This window comes from Gallinula chloropus (assembly GCF_964237585.1).
Source record: "Gallinula chloropus genome assembly, chromosome: 20".
Taxonomy (NCBI): Eukaryota; Metazoa; Chordata; class Aves; order Gruiformes; family Rallidae; genus Gallinula; species Gallinula chloropus.
The window spans coordinates 9,228,969-9,245,291 of record NC_140105.1 but is presented as its reverse complement, the minus strand read 5'-3'; the positions used below and the strand labels follow the sequence as shown (position 1 = coordinate 9,245,291).

Sequence of the window (16,323 nt, the reverse complement as noted above, 5' to 3'; positions counted from 1 at the left end):
TCTATCACAGGGATGCAGGTCCCAAACCTGGCAGGGGAATGACACAGTGGGGACCCCAGCTCCCCTTCCCTGTGCTGGTGCCGAGCATCGGGGTGGGGGGCCGGCAGCGCAGCAAGTGCCATGTCCCCAGGGAGGAGGGCGGCTGGCGGGCGCGGGGTGGTGGGCTCCCGTCCCAGCTGCCGCTCTCGCTTTTCACAATATTGTGGCGGATGCTTAATAGGGAACATTGTTTGGGTGGGAAATGGAGCTAATTAGGCCAGGCCTTCCCCCTCTGCTCTCCTCCTCCCCTCGTTAGCGGGGAGCCAGCGCTTGGCACGGCTGTGGCCCTGGCTGCTGCCATTGTTGGGCAAAGGGGGGGGGGGGCTATGGAGGGGGGCTCACCCATTGCACTCCCCTCCAGATAACTTCTACCTGCGCAACCTGCCCGCCCAACCCGCCCTGCTCCCCACCGGCCACGGCTTCCCCGGCATCGCCCGCGCTGCCCCCGGGCCCCCAGCTGGGTCCTGCAGCCGGGAGCGGGATGCTGGACCCCTACCCAAGACCCCCAAGGACTACGACCGCTTCCTGGTGGGCAAGGAGAAAGCGGGCAAGGGGGACCCCAAAGAGCGCCCGCCCGAAGAGGACCCCAAGGAGCGGCACAAAGCGGTGCTGCCGGTACCGCCGGAGGGGCACTGCAAGGAGGGGCTGCCGCCCCGAGGCACCGGTGACGGTCGCCCCAAGCACCTCGCCTCCTGCCTGCTGGGTGCCAAGGGGTTGGAGGGTGACGCCGGCCGCGCCGTGCTGCCCAGCTGCGCCGGCAGCGCCCTGCCCCGTGCCGCCCGTTGCGGTACCAAGGAGCCGTGCCGGGGCGAACGGGAGCCCGGCATCCCCGAGGCGCCGCAGCCCTATGGCGAGTGCGTCGAGCGACGGCAGATGCTGCACCACGCCGTTTCCTACGCCGTGCCCGCCGCGCCGGCTCCGCTCGGTCCCACCGCCAGCTCCTTCCCCTGCCTCCAGCTGCACGCTGGCCCCGAGGTGCTGTGCCCGCTCCCGGAGCCAGCCGGCCGGGAGCTGAAGCTGAGCGGGGCCACGCTGGTGCCCTCGGTGGGGCACCTGACGGACAAGAGCCGCTCCTTCCAGGTGGCTTCAGAAACCGGCGGGATGGAGCGTGCCGAGGGCAAGGAGCGGCACGCTGAAGCGGGGGCCGAGCCCCCGGCCGCTTACGGTGGCCCCTTCCATCACTCGCTGAAGGCGGAGGGCCCGGCGGAGCGGCGGCTGGAGTGGGGGGGTCCCGGCGCCCGGTTGAAGGGGCTGGAGTATCTGGGTGGCGGGGCGGCCGAGGGACCCCCCTTCTCCAGCCGGGGCCCAGCACCCAAGGGTGCCCTGGAGAAGGGGTACTTCGAGGTGCCGCCGGCGCCTGACTGCTCCCGTGCCGCCCGCCCCGACCCACTGGGCGTCCGGGTCGGCCCCTCCTGCTGCACTTTAGAGAAGGGCCCCCCCAAGGACCCCCACCCCGGGCCGGCTCCCCAGAAGGTGGCTCGGATCCGGCACCAGCAGCACCCCGAAGCGGAGGTGGCCAGTGCCGGCGCCGAGGGCAAGCGTAAGCCCCTGGAGCTGAGTGCCCTGGGCTATGGTGGGCCCCCCCTGCCTCCCTGGGGTGTCCAGAGCCAGGGACCCCCCCTGCCCGTGGCGGAGGAGCGGAAGGGGACGTACCTGGACCCCTTCGGCACGAGTCTGCAGCAGGCTGCGTTGATGACTCAGGGCCCGGTGCTGGGCCAGGACGTTCCGGCCGCCCCGGACGAGGTTTCGGCCATGAAGAACCTGCTGAAATACAGCAACCAGGCGCTGCTGGGGGGGCAGAAGGGCCCCCCTTTCGTAGGGCTGGGGGGCGTCAAGGGCAGCTGCGCGCACCAGGATGCCAAATTCCCCCCGGGAAAGGGGCAGCCGGAGCTGGAGCGGCCGGACTGCGCCCGCGGCCGGGAGCACGATGGGCTGGCCCCCGGCGAGGGTGAGGTGCGGCAGCCGCCCGTCGGCATCGCCGTGGCCGTGGCGCGGCAGAAGGACACGCTGGGACGCCCCGAACCCGCTTATGGAGGTGGCTCTGGGAGGCAGGGACGGGTGGCTGCTGGCATCAAAGGTAAGGCCCAGGGATGGGGGGTAAAATGGGCAGGAGGGGGGAAGGCCGGCGGTGCCGCGCTGATGCCGCCATCCCATCCCTGGCACAGCGGGCACGGCGCGGCCCATGCACCTCATCGACCTGGAGGCAGAGGAGGAGCGGGGCCGGCTCTGCGAGGAGCGCCTGGGGCTGCCGGGGCGAGAGCTCCTTCTCCAGTAAGTGCTGTGGTTGGGGGGCACAGGTGTTGGGGGGGCACAGGTTTTGGGGGTGGGTTCTCTGCCCACTGCAGTGAGCCCCGGTGCTGCGTGGTGCCGGCAGGCTGCCCCTTCTCACCGTTCTCTCTGCAGGGACAACAAGGACCTGGTGGAATTCGCCCGGATGCACCCATCAGGGGGGTGTCCTGGAGAGCTGACCCCCCACCTGATGATCGCCGGGGGCTCCTCGTTACCGGCGGGGCAGCTCGGGGGGGACCCCGCCGCACACGCCCACCCAGCACACACGCACTGGCTGCCCCGCACCCGCAGCCCCTCCATCTGGATGGGGGGACACTCCTACGGTCAGTGCTGATGGGGTGGGGAGGGTAGTGGGGTGCTGCCCCCTTCCAAGTCCTGGCGCTGACAGCCCCCCACACACCTCCCATTCCCCACAGGCATCGGCCACCCGGCGCTGCACCAGAACCTGCCACCCGCCTTCCCTGCCTCCATGCCCAGCACCATGCAGCCCGTCTTCCCTCTCTCCCAGGACCCCCCCGCCCAGCTCGTCATCCTGCCCACCGAGCCCCCCGCCCATGGCACCCCCCACACGCTGGGTGAGTATGGGGTGGGGCATAGCCACAGGCACCCCCACCTTGGGCTGGGGGCTTTGGGGCTGGGGGTGCTGGTGGGGGTGAGATGGGTGTCACTGGGGGTGTAGGGGTAAGGGGTGGGGTCCTTGAGGGGGTGCTTTTGTGGGGGTGTGGTGGGAAATGGGGTCCCTGGAGGTGCAGGGGTGGGATATGGGGCCCAGGAGTGTAGGGGTGGGAAATGGGGTCCCTAGGGGTGTTGCTCTGGTGGAGGGGTGGGAGATAGGTCCCTGTGGGTGCTTTCGGGGGTGCAGTGAAGAGATGAGTCCCTGTAGGGGGTTTTGGGGGCATGTTACGGGAAATGGGGTGCCTGCAGGTGCAGGGGAGGGAGATGGGTCCTTGCAAGTGTTTTTGGGGGTGCTGGGGTAGGAGGTGGCTGGCTGTGAGTGCTGCTGGGGTCACAGGACTCTCTGAGGGGCAGCACTGGGGTCTGCAGGGTGACCCCGAGGCAGGTCCTCCATTGACCCGCCCCTTCCGTTGGCAGCCGACGTGATGGATCAGGCGTCGCTGTGGCCTCCCATGTACCCGGGCCGGGGTCCCAGCGCCCACCTGCAGCACACGGGGCAGCTGCCCGTGTACTCGCGCTCGCAGTTCCTGCGGCAGCAGGAGCTCTACGCCCTGCAGCAGCAGCAGCGCGCGGCACAGGCCCTCGAGATCCAGCGCCAGGCACATGTCCAGGTACCCGCGGGGCTGGGGGTGCCGGGATGGGGGGTGAAGGGTTGAGGGGGCTGGTTTGGGGTGAGATCGGGGGGTGGTGGGAGGTTGGGGTACAGGGTGAGGGGCCAGGCTTGTGATACAGGGCTGGATGCGGGGAGTGGGCTGTTGCGGGGTGAGATGGGGGGGTGAGGGGACCAGTCTTGGGGGCAGGAGGGTGGGCTGGGGGTGCTGGGACCAAGTTAAGGGGCAGGGGGTGGGCTGGGGGTGCTCAAACGGGGCTGGGGTTGCTGGGATCAGGCTGGGGGACAAGGAGTGGGCTGGGGGTGCTGGGGCTGGGCAGGGGGGCAGGGAGTGGGCTGGGGGTGCTGGGATCAGACTGGGGGACAAGGAGTGGGTTGGGAGTGCTGGGGCTGGGCTGGGGGGCAGGGGGTGGGCTGGGGGTGCTGGGGCTGGGCTGGGGGGCAGGGAGTGGGTTGAGGGTGCTGAGACCAGGCTGAGAGGCAGGGGCTGGGCTGGGGGGCTGAGCTAGGGGGTGCTGGGCAGGGTCAGGGGCTGCAAGGTAGGGTTGTGGTGTGCTGACCTCAGCATCCTCCACAGCGCAAGCCAGAGGAGCAGCCCCTGGAGCTGGAGGACGGGGGTCCCGAAAAGCCCCTCAAACCCTCCCACAAAGCAGTTGCCTTAAACCCCCCGGCCAAGGGCCTGTCCTCAGCAGCCCCCGGGCCCCCCAAGCTGTCCCCTTGCTGCCACTCTCCTGCCCTGCGGCACCCGGCCAAGTGCCCCGTGACCCTCCCTGCGGCCCCCTGCACTTTACCCGTCTGCCCCGCCGCCAGCTCCGCCGTAGCCCCCCGCTCTCCGGCCGACAGCCCCCTGCCCGTCCAGAGCAAGGGCAGCGACGGCGAGGACAAGCGCGGAGAGGGGCAACCGCCCCGCGACTACCCCAAATCCCTGGAGCCAGGTGGGATGGGGATGGCCAGGAGGAAGGGGAGGAGGGGTGGCTGTGGTGTTGGAGGTGGGGGGTCCCCACTGACCATGGCTTGCTTCTCCCCCCCCTCAGACCTGCCCCCTGGGTACAGCTACCCCGCTGCCGCTGCCATGGGCTTCTCCGAGGCGCACTCCGCCGAGCCGGCTGACCCCGACACTATGCACGCCGGCTCCCCGCCGGATGAGCCGGAGCAATCCCGGACCTTCAGCCCAGCCGGAGAGGTGCCACGGGAACCGGGCCCCCCACGGGAGCCACCGGCTGCGGGGGTGATGGCTGAGGGTCCCGGGGTGCTGCTGCACCGCCATCATCTCCTCCTGGCGCCGGGACCCCTCTGCGCGGAGCGGGGACCAGCCCCGGCAGCCGCTGAGGAGCGGGTGCCGGTGGCTTTCGGGGTGTGCCGGGAGACAGCTCAGGGAGCGCCAGAGCAGAGTCCTGCAGAGCAGCAGCACCCAGCGCCCGTGGTGAGGGCCTCCCCGCTGCCCCCTGCCTTGGAGGAGGAGGAAGAGGAGGAAGAGGAAGAGGAAGAAGAAGAGGATGAGGATGGTGACAGCGATGGCTCAGAGCTGGAGGGCAGCTGCGACGAGGAGGATGGTGCCAGCTCTGGCAGGCAACAGGGCTACCTGGGCGGGCTGGAGGCACTCATCGCCGCCGGCATCGACCTGGGGGAGCTGCCAGCGCTGGGTTCGCCCGAGGAGCCCCCCCCGGCACCCCCTTCGCCAGCCCCCCACGCCTCAGGGATCCCCGGCATCGCCCTGCTCAGCGAGCTCGCCGACCTGGAGCTGCGCCGACGCCGCTGTGACCTGGCCCTGGAAGGTGAGCGGCCCCTGGTATCCCCCAGCACCCTCTGCCCCATGGTTACCCCATCCTCCCAGTGCCCCCTGTGCCCCCGGTGTGTCCTGTCCCGTGCCCACTGTGCTGCTGCTGCGGGGCTGCATGCTGAGGAGCCATGTGATGTGTGTGCCATGTGACACATGTGGGAGCTTCATCCGTGTTGGTGTGTCAGTGCGTGCCGTGGGGCACCGTGCACACGTGTGGGGGGCCAGCAGCATGCTGGGTGCCTGCATGGCGGTGCTGCGGTGCCCGGCAGCTCAAAGCCCACGGCTGTCCCTGGGGCTCGGCTCCAGCGCTGGCTCCGGGCAGGCGCTGGGATTCCCTCCCTCCCTCCCTCTTTCCCTCCCGGCCCGGCTTCCCCAGGGAATCCCGGGGGCCCCAGCGGGGAAGGAAGGAAGGAAGGCCGGCCCGTCCTGGCGCGTCCCCAGCGCAGCCGCAGGCGTGTTACGGCGAGGCCCTGCGTGCTCGGCGCCGCCCGTGACCGTGCACGGCGCGGGGCCGTGACGCGTGTTGGGGCGTGGGGGGTGGCCGTGGGGGCGCGCTGCAGGTGGGGTGGCAGGATGGGGTGCAGTGCTTCACGCCGCATCACCGCGTCCCCCCCAGGCCTGGCCTCAGCTCCACTCGCTGATGAGTCCATCGCCGGCGGCCGCCGCGCACCCGGCCCCACGGCCGCAGTGGGATGCTGGCTGTGCCACACACACAGCACCCTGTGTGCCATCCCCCTGGCACCCTGTGCCCCGTGGCAGTGGTGCCGGTGCCACCGTGGCATGTGATGCGTGTGTGAGCTGTGTGTGAGGGAACACGCCTGGGGCGGCACAGGGGTTTGGGGGGGGGTCACGTCCCGCACACCGGCCGCGCTGACATCCCTCCTGCCCCATCCCATCCTGGCAGGGGAGGACGAGGACCTGCTGGCCTTCAACCTGCAGAACCTGGCCACGGTGGCGGCCGCCTGGTCGCTGGTGGAGGCGGCCAGCCGGGAGGGCAGCCCCCCCGCGCTCAGCCCCCTGCCCACCTCCCCGCCGCCCCGCGCACGCATCCCCCGCCGCAAGTATACCTGGACGCCCAAAACCAAGGCCGTGAGTGTCTCCTTGCAGGGGGTGGGAGGTGGGATGAGTTGTGCCGGGTCTCAGCCCTGGGGGTGGGTGCTGTGGGTGCTGCAATCTGACACCCCCCCCCCCCTCCTAACCCCCCCTCGCCCCCAGGTTTGCCCCCTGAAAGCGGCCATCGAGCAGCTCAACACGCAGGAGGTGGAGGTGCGGATGCGGCTGGCCGAGCTCCAGCGCCGCTACAAGGAGAAGCAGCGGGAGCTGGTGAAGCTGCAGAGGCGGCATGACCACGAGTACGTCCCTGTCCCCGATCCACTCGGGTCCTGAGGCTGGGTGGGGGGGATCATGGGGGGATAACAGGGAGCCGGGAGGGAGGCAGCCCCGAGGAAAGCTGGGAGGGCAGGGAGGAAGCGCCCATCCGACGAGTGGGACAGCGTTGGTACGGTCACTGGTGCGATGAGTTTGGGCCCGTTCTCAGCCCGGCTCAGCGGAGGGGCACTACCTGCGGCGCTCGCGCAGCTCAGGTTGCCCCCGGTCTTGCCGTGGCTACAGGCGTGACGAGAGCTCCCGGAGCCCGGCGCGGCGCGGGCCAGGCCGGCCGAGGAAGCGCAAGCACTCCAGCACGCTGGGCAGGGCCGAGAGCCGCAAGGTCAAGTGAGTGACCGGCACCGCGTGCCCTCCGTATCCCCAGGGATGGGGAAGGGGTGGGGGGGCACAAGGGATTGAGGGCGGGGGTCTATCAGCACTCCTAACCCCCCTCTCCAATACCAGCACCCGCTTTTTTGGGGAGGTGCTACCCTCTCCCTCCCGCTTGCCGTGGGGGGGATGCTCGGCTGGGCGGTGGTACCGTGTGTGTCCCCCCCGCCGGCGGCGGGAGCAGCGTTGCATAAAAGCCTCTTTATCGGCGCCGTATAAAGCCATTGGTCACGCTGCAGCGGCGCTCGGCGCTGCCGGCGCTTTATTATTACCCATTAGCCGCCCGGCGCAGCCGTTTCCCCACTCCCGGGCCCTGTATAATTGTCCTTCTCCGCTACAAATTGCCTCTCCCGACAGGCCCATTTGCATAAATCCTCCGAGCGAGGCCAAACACGCTCGGAGCGCGTGTGTGTGAGCGCAGCCCCCCCCCCCCTCTTCCCCTCTCTCCCTCTCCCCCCCCTCCTCTCCCCTCCTCTCCCACCCCCTCCCCGTTCGGTAATAACAGTTAAATCTGCGCTAAATGGTTCCTTCAATTAAGACGGAGGGAAAAGGAAGGGAAGGGAAGGGAAGGGAAGGGAAGGGAAGGGAAGGGAAGGGAAGGGAAGGGAAGGGAAGGGAAGGGAAGGGAAGGGAAGGGAAGGGAAGGGAAGGGAAGGGAAGGGAAGGGAAGGGAAGGGAAGGGAAGGGAAGGGAAGGGAAGGGAAGGGAAGGGAAGGGAAGGGAAGGGAAGGGAAGAAGGAAGGGAGAAGGGAGAAGGGGGGGGATTAATCTCTGGGTTTTATGTCACAAAATATTAACGAGAGAGTGAAGGTTATAGGGCTGGGGAGTGGGGGGGGAGGAGGGATGGAGCTGGTGGCTGGCAGTGGCCAGGGGTCCAGGGTATGGCTGGGGGTGCAGGATGCAGCTGGAGGGGTGCATGATCCATCTTGGGGTGCAGGATCCATGCAGCATCTGGCTAGGGGTTCAGGATCTATCCAGGGTTTCAGGACCCATCCGGGGTTCAGGATCCATCCTGGGGTGCAGGATCCATGCAGGGTCTGGCCAGGGGTGCAGGATGCAGCTGGAGGGGTGCAGGATCCATCCTGGGGTTCAGGATCCATGCTGGGGTGCAGGATCCATGCAGGGTCTGGCCAGGGGTGCAGGATGCAGCTGGAGGGGTGCAGGATCCATCTTGGGGTTCAGGATCCATGCTGGGGTGCAGGATCCATGCAGGGTCTGGCCAGGGGTGCAGGATGCAGCTGGAGGGATGCAGGATCCATCTTGGGGTTCAGGATCCATCCTGGAGTGCAGGATCCATGCAGGGGTTCAGGACCCATCTGGGGGTGCAGGAGCCCACTGCGGGTACAGGATCCATGCCAGGGGTTGGGGGTGGGGATGCAGGGTCCATGCTGGGGGTGCATCAGGCGCTGTGCCCACGCCACACTCCCTGCCAGGGCGGTGAAGACCAGCCTGTCCCTGCTGTGTGCCGAGCTGCGGGGGGACCCCGAGCCCAAGAAGAAGAGGAGCAAGCTGGCTGAGGCAGCGTTCAGCACCCTCAAAGGATCCCCAGTAAGTTCGGACCCTCCGGCCAAAGGCACCCCCAGGGTTGAGAGGGTTCTGACCCCCATCCCGAGCTTCCCCGTGTCCCCCCTGCCCCAGGAGAAGGTGAGGTGCAAGAAGAGCGGCTCGCAGGGCAAGCTGGCCTGCAAGGTGGCTCACAAGGTGTCGCAGCTGAAGCAGAAGGTGAAGAGCAAAGGGCTCCCCGCCGGCATCAGCCCCTTCCGCAGGAAAGACCCCAACCCCGGCAGCCGCATCCAGAAGAAGCTGTCCCGGCCCAAGAGCTCCAAGGCCACCAAGTACCAGCCTCAGGACCCCGACCCCCGGCAGCCAGCAGGATTCAAAGGCAAGGCTGGAGCTGGGCTAGGGGTGTGGGGTCCGGCATGGGGCTGAGAGTGCGGGATCCAACATGGGGCTGGGGGTGTGGGGTCTGGCATGGGGCTGGGGGTGTGGAGTCCAGTATGGGGTTGGGGGTGCAGGATCTGGCACAGGGCTGGGGTGCGGGGTCTGGCATGGGGCTGGGGGTGTGGGGTCCAGTATGGGGCTGGGGGTGTGGGGTCCAACATGGGGCTGGGGGTGTGGGGTTCAACATGGGGCTGGGGGTGCGGGGTCTGGCATGGGGCTGGGGGTGTGGGGTCCAATATGGGGCTTGGGGGTGTGGGGTCCGGCATGGGGCTGGGGGTGTGGGGTCCAGCATGGGGCTGGGGGTATGGGGTCCAACACAGGGCTGGGGGTGTGGGGTCCGGCATGGGGCTGAGGGTGTGGAGTCCAGTATAGGGTTGGGGGTGCAGGATCTGGCACGGGGCTGGGGTGCAGGGTCCAGCATGGGGCTGGGGTTGTGGGGTCCACATGGGGCTGGGGGTGTGGGGTCCAACATGGGGCTGAGAGTGCGGGGTCCAACATGGGCCTGGGGGTGTGGGGTCCGGCTTGGGGCTGGGGGTGTGGAGTCCAGTATGGGGTTGGGGGTGTGGGGTCCAACATGGGGCTGGGGGTGTGGAGTCCAGTATACGGTTGGGGGTGCAGGATCTGGCATGGGGCTGGGGGTGTGGGGTGTGGCAAGGGGCTGGTGGTGCACGGTCTGGCATGGGGTTGGGGGTGCAAGGTTGGATATGGGGCTGGGGGTGTGGAGTCTGGCACTGGGCTGGGGGGTGTGGGGTCCAGCATGGGTCGGGTGTGCAGGGTCCAGCATGGGGCTGGGGGTGCAGGATCTGGAGTGGGATCTGGCACGGGGCTGGGGGTGCAGAGTGAGTGCTGGGGGGGGGGGGGGCAGGACAGGAAGGTGCACCCAGCTGCGGGTGTCGGGGTGACCTGTGCCAGGGGGTCTGTGGAGCATCCCCATCCCACCCCCCTCCCGCATGGGGAGGCAGCTTCTCCCTGGGGCACGGGGTCCCTCACGGCTGCCTCCTCCTCTTGCAGATGAGCACGACGACGACGACGGGGACACGGACAGCGAGGACGGTGAGGATGACGCAGGCTTGTCCCTGCTGCCCTCGGTGCCGGTGGCCGTGCTCGGCCCCTCCCCATCCTCCGTGGTGAAGATGGAGGCCAACGAGAAGGCCAAGAAGAAGAAGGAGAGGCAGGGGCTGCTAGGTAACGGGACCAGCCCGCAGGGATGCTGGGGGCACCTTGAGACCCCCCCCCACACTTCCACAGGGTGCCCTGACCCCTGCCTCTCCCCACAGGGCCCTGCCGCCTTGGCAGCCCCGAGGGTGAGGTGAAGATCAAGCGGCGGCCGGTGAAGCCGGGGACGCCGGGCAAACTGGAGAAGGTTCCGGCGCGGCGCAAGGCGGGCGGCTGCCAGGAGGGCGGCAAGAAGAAGCTGAAGGCCAAACCCAAGGAGAGCCTCCGGCTGCCGGCCCCCAGCAGCCCCAGCACCCCGGCCCCCGCCGGCAGCCTCTTCGCCGGCACCGACCCCCGGCACTTCGGGCCGCGGGACGAGGGGGCTCGTCTGGCCAGCGAGAGGCTGAAGAAGGCCACGCGGAAAAGCAAGGTGCTGCAGTCAGCCCTGAGGGTGAGCGTGGGGTGTGCCGTGGGGTGCTGGGGTGGGGGGCACGGATAGGGACCTTGGGGTGCAGAGGAGAGGGTGCGGGTGCTCGTGGGATGGGTGGGAGCAGCTGTGGGTGCATGGGGTGAGGTGGTTGGGAGGCACTGGTGGGCTCCAGAGGGTTTGGGGGGGGGGGGGGGGGGGGGGGCTGTGGGCTGGCTCTGAACCCCCCCACTTCCTGCAGCGGAAAAACGGGGCGCTCTCCCTGGCCCTCTCCCCTCGGAGCGCCAAGACCATCCTGAGCAAAGGCAAGAAGCTGGCCAAGGTCAAGAGCAAAGTGGCCACCAAGCAGGTGAGAGGCAGGGACCTGCCCCCCCCCCCCCGCCCTAAACCCAAGCACAGGCCCCCCCCCCAGCCCCTCACAGCCCCCTCCTGAGCTCCCTGTCCCACAGTGCAAGGGCCGAGCAGTCAGCAAGCTGCTGGAGAGCTTCACTGTGGAGGACGACTTCGACTTCGACGACAACAGCAGCTTCTCAGAGGAAGAGGAGGAGGGTGGCTACCTGGCTGGGGGGGGGCGGGGGGTACGCCGCTCCCCCCTGCCCCACGCCTGCGCCATCCAGAAGGAGGATCTGCAGGACGGGCTGCACATCCTCATCCCCAAGGAGGACAGCCTGCTCTACGCCGGCAGCGTCCGCACCATCCAGCCCCCTGATATGTGAGTGGGGGGCCAGGATGGGGGTCCCCACCTCAGGGTGGGAATGCCAGGGTGTTGAATCCCTCCCCCCCCCAATCTCCTCTCTGTGCCCCCTCCCCAGCTACAGCATCATCATCGAGGGTGAGCGGGGGAACCGGCAGCGCATCTACTCGCAGGAGCAGCTACTACAGGAGGCGGTGAGAGGGGTGTGGGGGGGTGAGGGTGGGGGTCCCCGCTGGGTGTTGCACCCCACAGAGCCCAGCACACCGCGTCCTCGCTCACAGGTCCTGGACGTGCGGCCACAGTCGCGGCGCAGCCTCCCGCCGGGCACCCGCGTCTGCGCCTACTGGAGCCAGAAATCCCGGTGCCTCTACCCAGGGAACGTGGTGCGAGGTGAGGAGGGGGCACAGGCAGCTGTTGAGGGTGTGGGTGGGGTTGTCAGGGACCCCTGCCCCAGCCCAACAGCCCTCCCCCTGCCACAGGCTCCTCCAGCGACGAGGAGGAGGATGACCCCGAGGCTGTGATGGTGGAGTTCGACGACGGGGACACGGGGCACATCGCCGTCTCCAACATCCGCCTGCTGCCCCCCGACTTTAAGATCCAGTGTGAGTGGGCTGGGGGCTGGGGGCTGGCAGGGGGGGCTTCAGGGGGGCTATGGGCAGAGGGGGCTGGCCCTGACCCCGCACTCTGCCCGCAGGCACCGAGCCGTCCCCCGCGCTGCTGGTCTCCAGCTCCTGCCGACGGACGAAGCGGTCGTGTGGTGACGTTGCCCCTCCCGGGGAGCTGCCCCCCAGCCTTTGCCCCGACCGCCACGACAGCCTGGAGCCCCCCAAGAACTCGGGCAGGAAGGCAGCTGGCAAGGAGAAAAGTGGTACGGGGCGTGGGGGGGGGCTGGCACCCACTGACCACCTTCCCTGGGGGGCCCAAGGGAGGAAACACCCGCAGTGCTCACTGTAAGGGATGCAGGGAAGGGTCCTGGGATGCAGGGAAGGGTTGCTGGGATGTAGGAAGGGTGCTGGGATGCAGGGAAGGGTGCTGGGATGCAGGGAAGGGTTGCTGGGATGTAGGAAGGGTGCTGGGATGTATGGGCAGGGAAGGGTGCTGGGATGCAGGGAAGGGTGCCTGGATGCAGGGAAGGGTGCTGGGATGCAGGGGCAGGGAAGGGTGCTGGGATGCAGGGAAGGGTGCTGGGATGCAGGGAAAGGAGGAGATGCAGGGACAGATGCCAGGGATGCGGGCGTGGGGATGGATAGTCAGGGATGCAGGGACGGACGGGCTGTGGGGAGCCGGGTACCGCAGGATGCAGGGAAGGATGCAGGGCCGGGGAAGGATGTAGCGCAGGGCGCTGCAGCAGCCAGGGAAGGATGTGTAGGGACAGGGACAGTCCTGGAGCACTCCTGCCTCTCTCCATCCATCTGTCTGTCCGTCCTCCCTCACGGGCCCCTCCTGCCCCCCCCATCTTCCCGCAGGCAAAGCCACCGAGGTGCTGTCGGGCAGCAAGGCGCCGATGCTGAGCGATCCCTTCCTGGGCCGGCGCGGCGGGCCGCTGCTGAGCTGGTCGGCGGTGGCGCAGACGAAGCGGAAGGCGGCGAGCAAAGGCACGGCCATGCTGCAGAACCTCTTCCAGGTCAATGGCAGCACCAAGAAGCTGCGGGCCAAAGAGGCCATCTTCCCCGTCCACCACCACCACCACCACCACCTCACCACCCCTGTCTTCGGCAACGGCTTCGGGGCCGACTCCTTCAGCCGCATCGCCAGCTCCTACGCTTCCTTCGGAGCTGGGGCCGGGCTGGTGTTACCGGCTGCCCAGAAGCTCCTGCGCTCCAAGAAGGCCGAGCGGCTGGAGGCAGAGCTGGGCAAGAGCGGCCGGAGGAAGGCAGGCAGTGAGTACCTGGTCAAGCTGGACCACGAAGGGGTGACGTCCCCCAAGAACAAGAACTGCAAGGCCCTGCTGCTGGCTGAGAAGGACTTTGGGGCCAAGCTGGAGCGGCCGCTGGCCAGCCACGGCTATGCCCACGCGGCGCTGGCAGGCAAGGATAGGAAAGGGCGGGCGCCCGTGCACCAGCTGCCCGTGGGGCTGGCGCTGCGGAAGTACTCTGGCCAGGCTGAGTTCACCCTGAACTGCGACAGCGACTGCCACAGCTCCTACTCGGACATGGATGAGGATGAGGAGGCGGGCGGGCTGGGCGCTGACGTGCCCTCGCGCTTTATGACCCGCCTCTCAGTTTCCTCCTCTTCCTCGGGCTCTTCCACCTCCTCCAGCTCCGGCTCCATCTCCACCTCCAGCCTCTGCTCCTCCGACAACGAGGATTCCTCCTACAGCTCCGAGGACGAGGACTCCACGCTGCTTCTCCAGACTTGCCTCTCCCACCCGGTGCCGGCGTTGCTGGCGCAGCCGGAGGCCCTGCGCTCCAAGGGCGGCGCGCCGCAGCGCTGCTTCCTCACCAAGGCCGCGGCCGCCGGCCCCAAGGCCAAGCTCAAGCGCAAGGAGGCCCTCAGCTTCTCCAAAGCCAAAGAGTTCTCCCGGCGGCAGCGCCTGCCCTCGGTGGAAAACCGGCCAAAGATCTCTGCCTTCCTGCCCGCGCGCCAGCTCTGGAGGTGGTCGGGGAACCCCACGCAGGTACAGCCATAGGCACCCACCATGCTCAGCACAGCAGGAGGAGGTGCAGAGGGGTGTATGGTGGGGTGCCAGGGTGCCTGGCAGGGTGTCTGGGTGCCTGGCAGGGTGTCTGTGCACGGAGTGGGGTGTGGATGCGTTGGGTGATGTGTGTGGGTGCAGCGTGCGTGGGCACGTGGCAAGGTGCCTGTGTGCATGGAGTGGGGTGTGTGGGGCAGGCGTGTGGGTGCAGGGCTGGGCTGCATGGAGTGTGTGGGGGTGTGGGGGGTGATGCTTCAGTGCGGCGTGCATGGCAGGGTGCCTGTGTGCATGCACCAGGCATGGGTGGGTGCATGGGGTGGGAACATGGGTACATGGCTGCATGGCAGGGGGGTTAAGCGCAGGGCAGGGTGAAAGGATGTTGATGTGTAGGTTCAGGGGGTGACCTGAATGAATGCAGGGTGCGTGGGTGCGTGGCAAGGTGCCTGGGTGCATGGAGTGGGGTGTGTGGGGCAGGCGTGTAGGTGTGGGGATGGGCTACATGGGTGCAGGGTGCGTGGCGCAGGGGCGGTGATGCTTCAGTGCGGTGTGCGCGGCAGGGTGCCTGTGTGCGTGCACCAGGCATGGGTGGGTGCATGGGGTGGGGATGTGGGTGCAGGGTGCATGGCTGCATGGCAGGGGGTGGGTCTGAGCATAGGGCAGGGTGGAAGTACATCGGTGTGTAGGTGTGTGGGGCAGGCTGCATGGGTGCAGGATGCAGGGTGCATGGCAGCATCCCCGTGTGCATGCAGCTGGGTGCAAGGTGCATAGGTGCAGGGTGCATGGTGTGTGGGTGCAGGGTGCATGGTGTGTGGGTGCAGGGTGCATGGTGTGAGGGTGCATGGGTGCAGGGTGCATGGCGTGTGGGTGCACGGGTGCAGCATCCCTGTGTGCATGGTGCAAGGCGCACAGATGCAGGTGTGTGGGCACTCGGATACATCAGGGTGCTCAGGGATATGGGGCAGGACACATGGGTGCAGGGATGGGTGCCAGGGCTTGCAGGGCAGGGTGCCAGCATACACCAGCCATACAGCACCCAGCTACACAGGGTGTCAGCACAGCTTCACCACTCCAGGTGCCTGCGGGGTGCCCATGGCTGGATGGGTGCCGCAGGGAGCACCCCGCTCTGGCTCAGCGCTGCTTCCCTGGGGTGTGTGTGTGTGGTGGGGGGGTGTTGCATGTACCACCCCTGACCCCCCCACCCCGTTCCCCGTTCCCCATCAGCGTCGTGGCATGAAGGGCAAGGCGCGGAAGCTGTTCTACAAGGCCATCGTGCGGGGCAAGGAGACGCTGCGCATCGGCGACTGCGCCGTCTTCCTCTCGGCCGGGCGGCCCAACCTGCCCTACATCGGCCGCATCGAGAGCATGTGGGAGTCCTGGGGCAGCAACATGGTGGTCAAGGTCAAGTGGTTCTACCACCCGGAGGAAACCAAGCTGGGCAAGAGGCAGAGCGACGGCAAGGTGAGGAGGGGAGGGGTTGGGATGGGGATACGGGGCTGGGATGAGCCCGGCGGTGGTGACGCCGTGCTGTACCCCGCAGAACGCCCTGTACCAGTCGTGCCACGAGGATGAGAACGACGTGCAGACCATCTCCCACAAGTGCCAGGTGGTGGGCAGGGAGCACTACGAGCAGATGACCCGCAGCAAGAAATACCAGGACCGCCAGGACCTTTATTACCTGGCGGGCACCTACGACCCCACCACGGGCCGGCTGGTGACCGCCGATGGGGTACCCATCCTCTGCTGACCCCCCCCTCCAACCCCAATACCGGCCCTGGGTGCACCCCCTGCGCACCCCTCCCTATTTTGGGGCTCCTTCCCATGTGGTTATGCAAAGCCCAGGGATGGAAATGGGGAGGGGATGAAGGGAGGAGAGGCCAGAGAGGAGAAGGGGGGGGGGTGTTTATCCGGGGGCGCAGGGGTTGGGGTGGGGGGCTCCCCTACAAGCCATACTTTCCCTAGTACCTCTGACTGTTTGCCAGCAGGTAAAGCAGAAATCAGGTGTGTTGTTCTATTTATTTTACCTGTAAATATTGTATTTCTTCCGGGAAGTTTTATGGAAAAACAGAGAAACCCAACAAAAAAAAAAAAAACCACCCCAAAACAAACAAACAAAAAAAACCCAAAAAAAAACCTCTAAAAAAAGAAAAACCGAGAAAAAAAATTAATTAAAAATAATAATAATAATATGGGGTGGGGAAAAAAGGGGGGGTGGGGTAAAGAGGGGGGGGGGGTGTCGCGTTTCCATTTCAGTGCACTGTTTCCCCCAGCCTGGCTGGGACGAGGACAGGGGGGGAGCTCTGTATATAGGGGGGACGCGGCGATG

The 16,323-nt window shown here is 67.6% G+C and overlaps 1 protein-coding gene across 1 annotated transcript in view; it reads left to right on the top strand.

Moving 5' to 3' along the window:
- Window positions 1-15,872, top strand: part of BAHCC1 (BAH domain and coiled-coil containing 1) — a 28,965-nt gene extending 13,093 nt beyond the window's left edge. The window contains 24 exon segments of the mRNA XM_084273452.1: window positions 401-2,116; window positions 2,205-2,310; window positions 2,443-2,651; window positions 2,745-2,903; window positions 3,421-3,614; window positions 4,191-4,548; window positions 4,648-5,388; window positions 6,298-6,482; window positions 6,609-6,745; window positions 7,005-7,106; window positions 8,582-8,696; window positions 8,787-9,050; window positions 9,052-9,079; window positions 10,101-10,274; window positions 10,367-10,695; window positions 10,913-11,020; window positions 11,121-11,383; window positions 11,484-11,559; window positions 11,647-11,755; window positions 11,845-11,967; window positions 12,060-12,233; window positions 12,832-13,982; window positions 15,222-15,458; window positions 15,538-15,872. Coding sequence (XP_084129578.1) covers window positions 401-2,116; window positions 2,205-2,310; window positions 2,443-2,651; window positions 2,745-2,903; window positions 3,421-3,614; window positions 4,191-4,548; window positions 4,648-5,388; window positions 6,298-6,482; window positions 6,609-6,745; window positions 7,005-7,106; window positions 8,582-8,696; window positions 8,787-9,050; window positions 9,052-9,079; window positions 10,101-10,274; window positions 10,367-10,695; window positions 10,913-11,020; window positions 11,121-11,383; window positions 11,484-11,559; window positions 11,647-11,755; window positions 11,845-11,967; window positions 12,060-12,233; window positions 12,832-13,982; window positions 15,222-15,458; window positions 15,538-15,744 — 7,265 coding nt within the window. The 3' untranslated portion in view covers window positions 15,745-15,872.
- The last annotated feature ends 451 nt before the right edge of the window (window positions 15,873-16,323 follow it).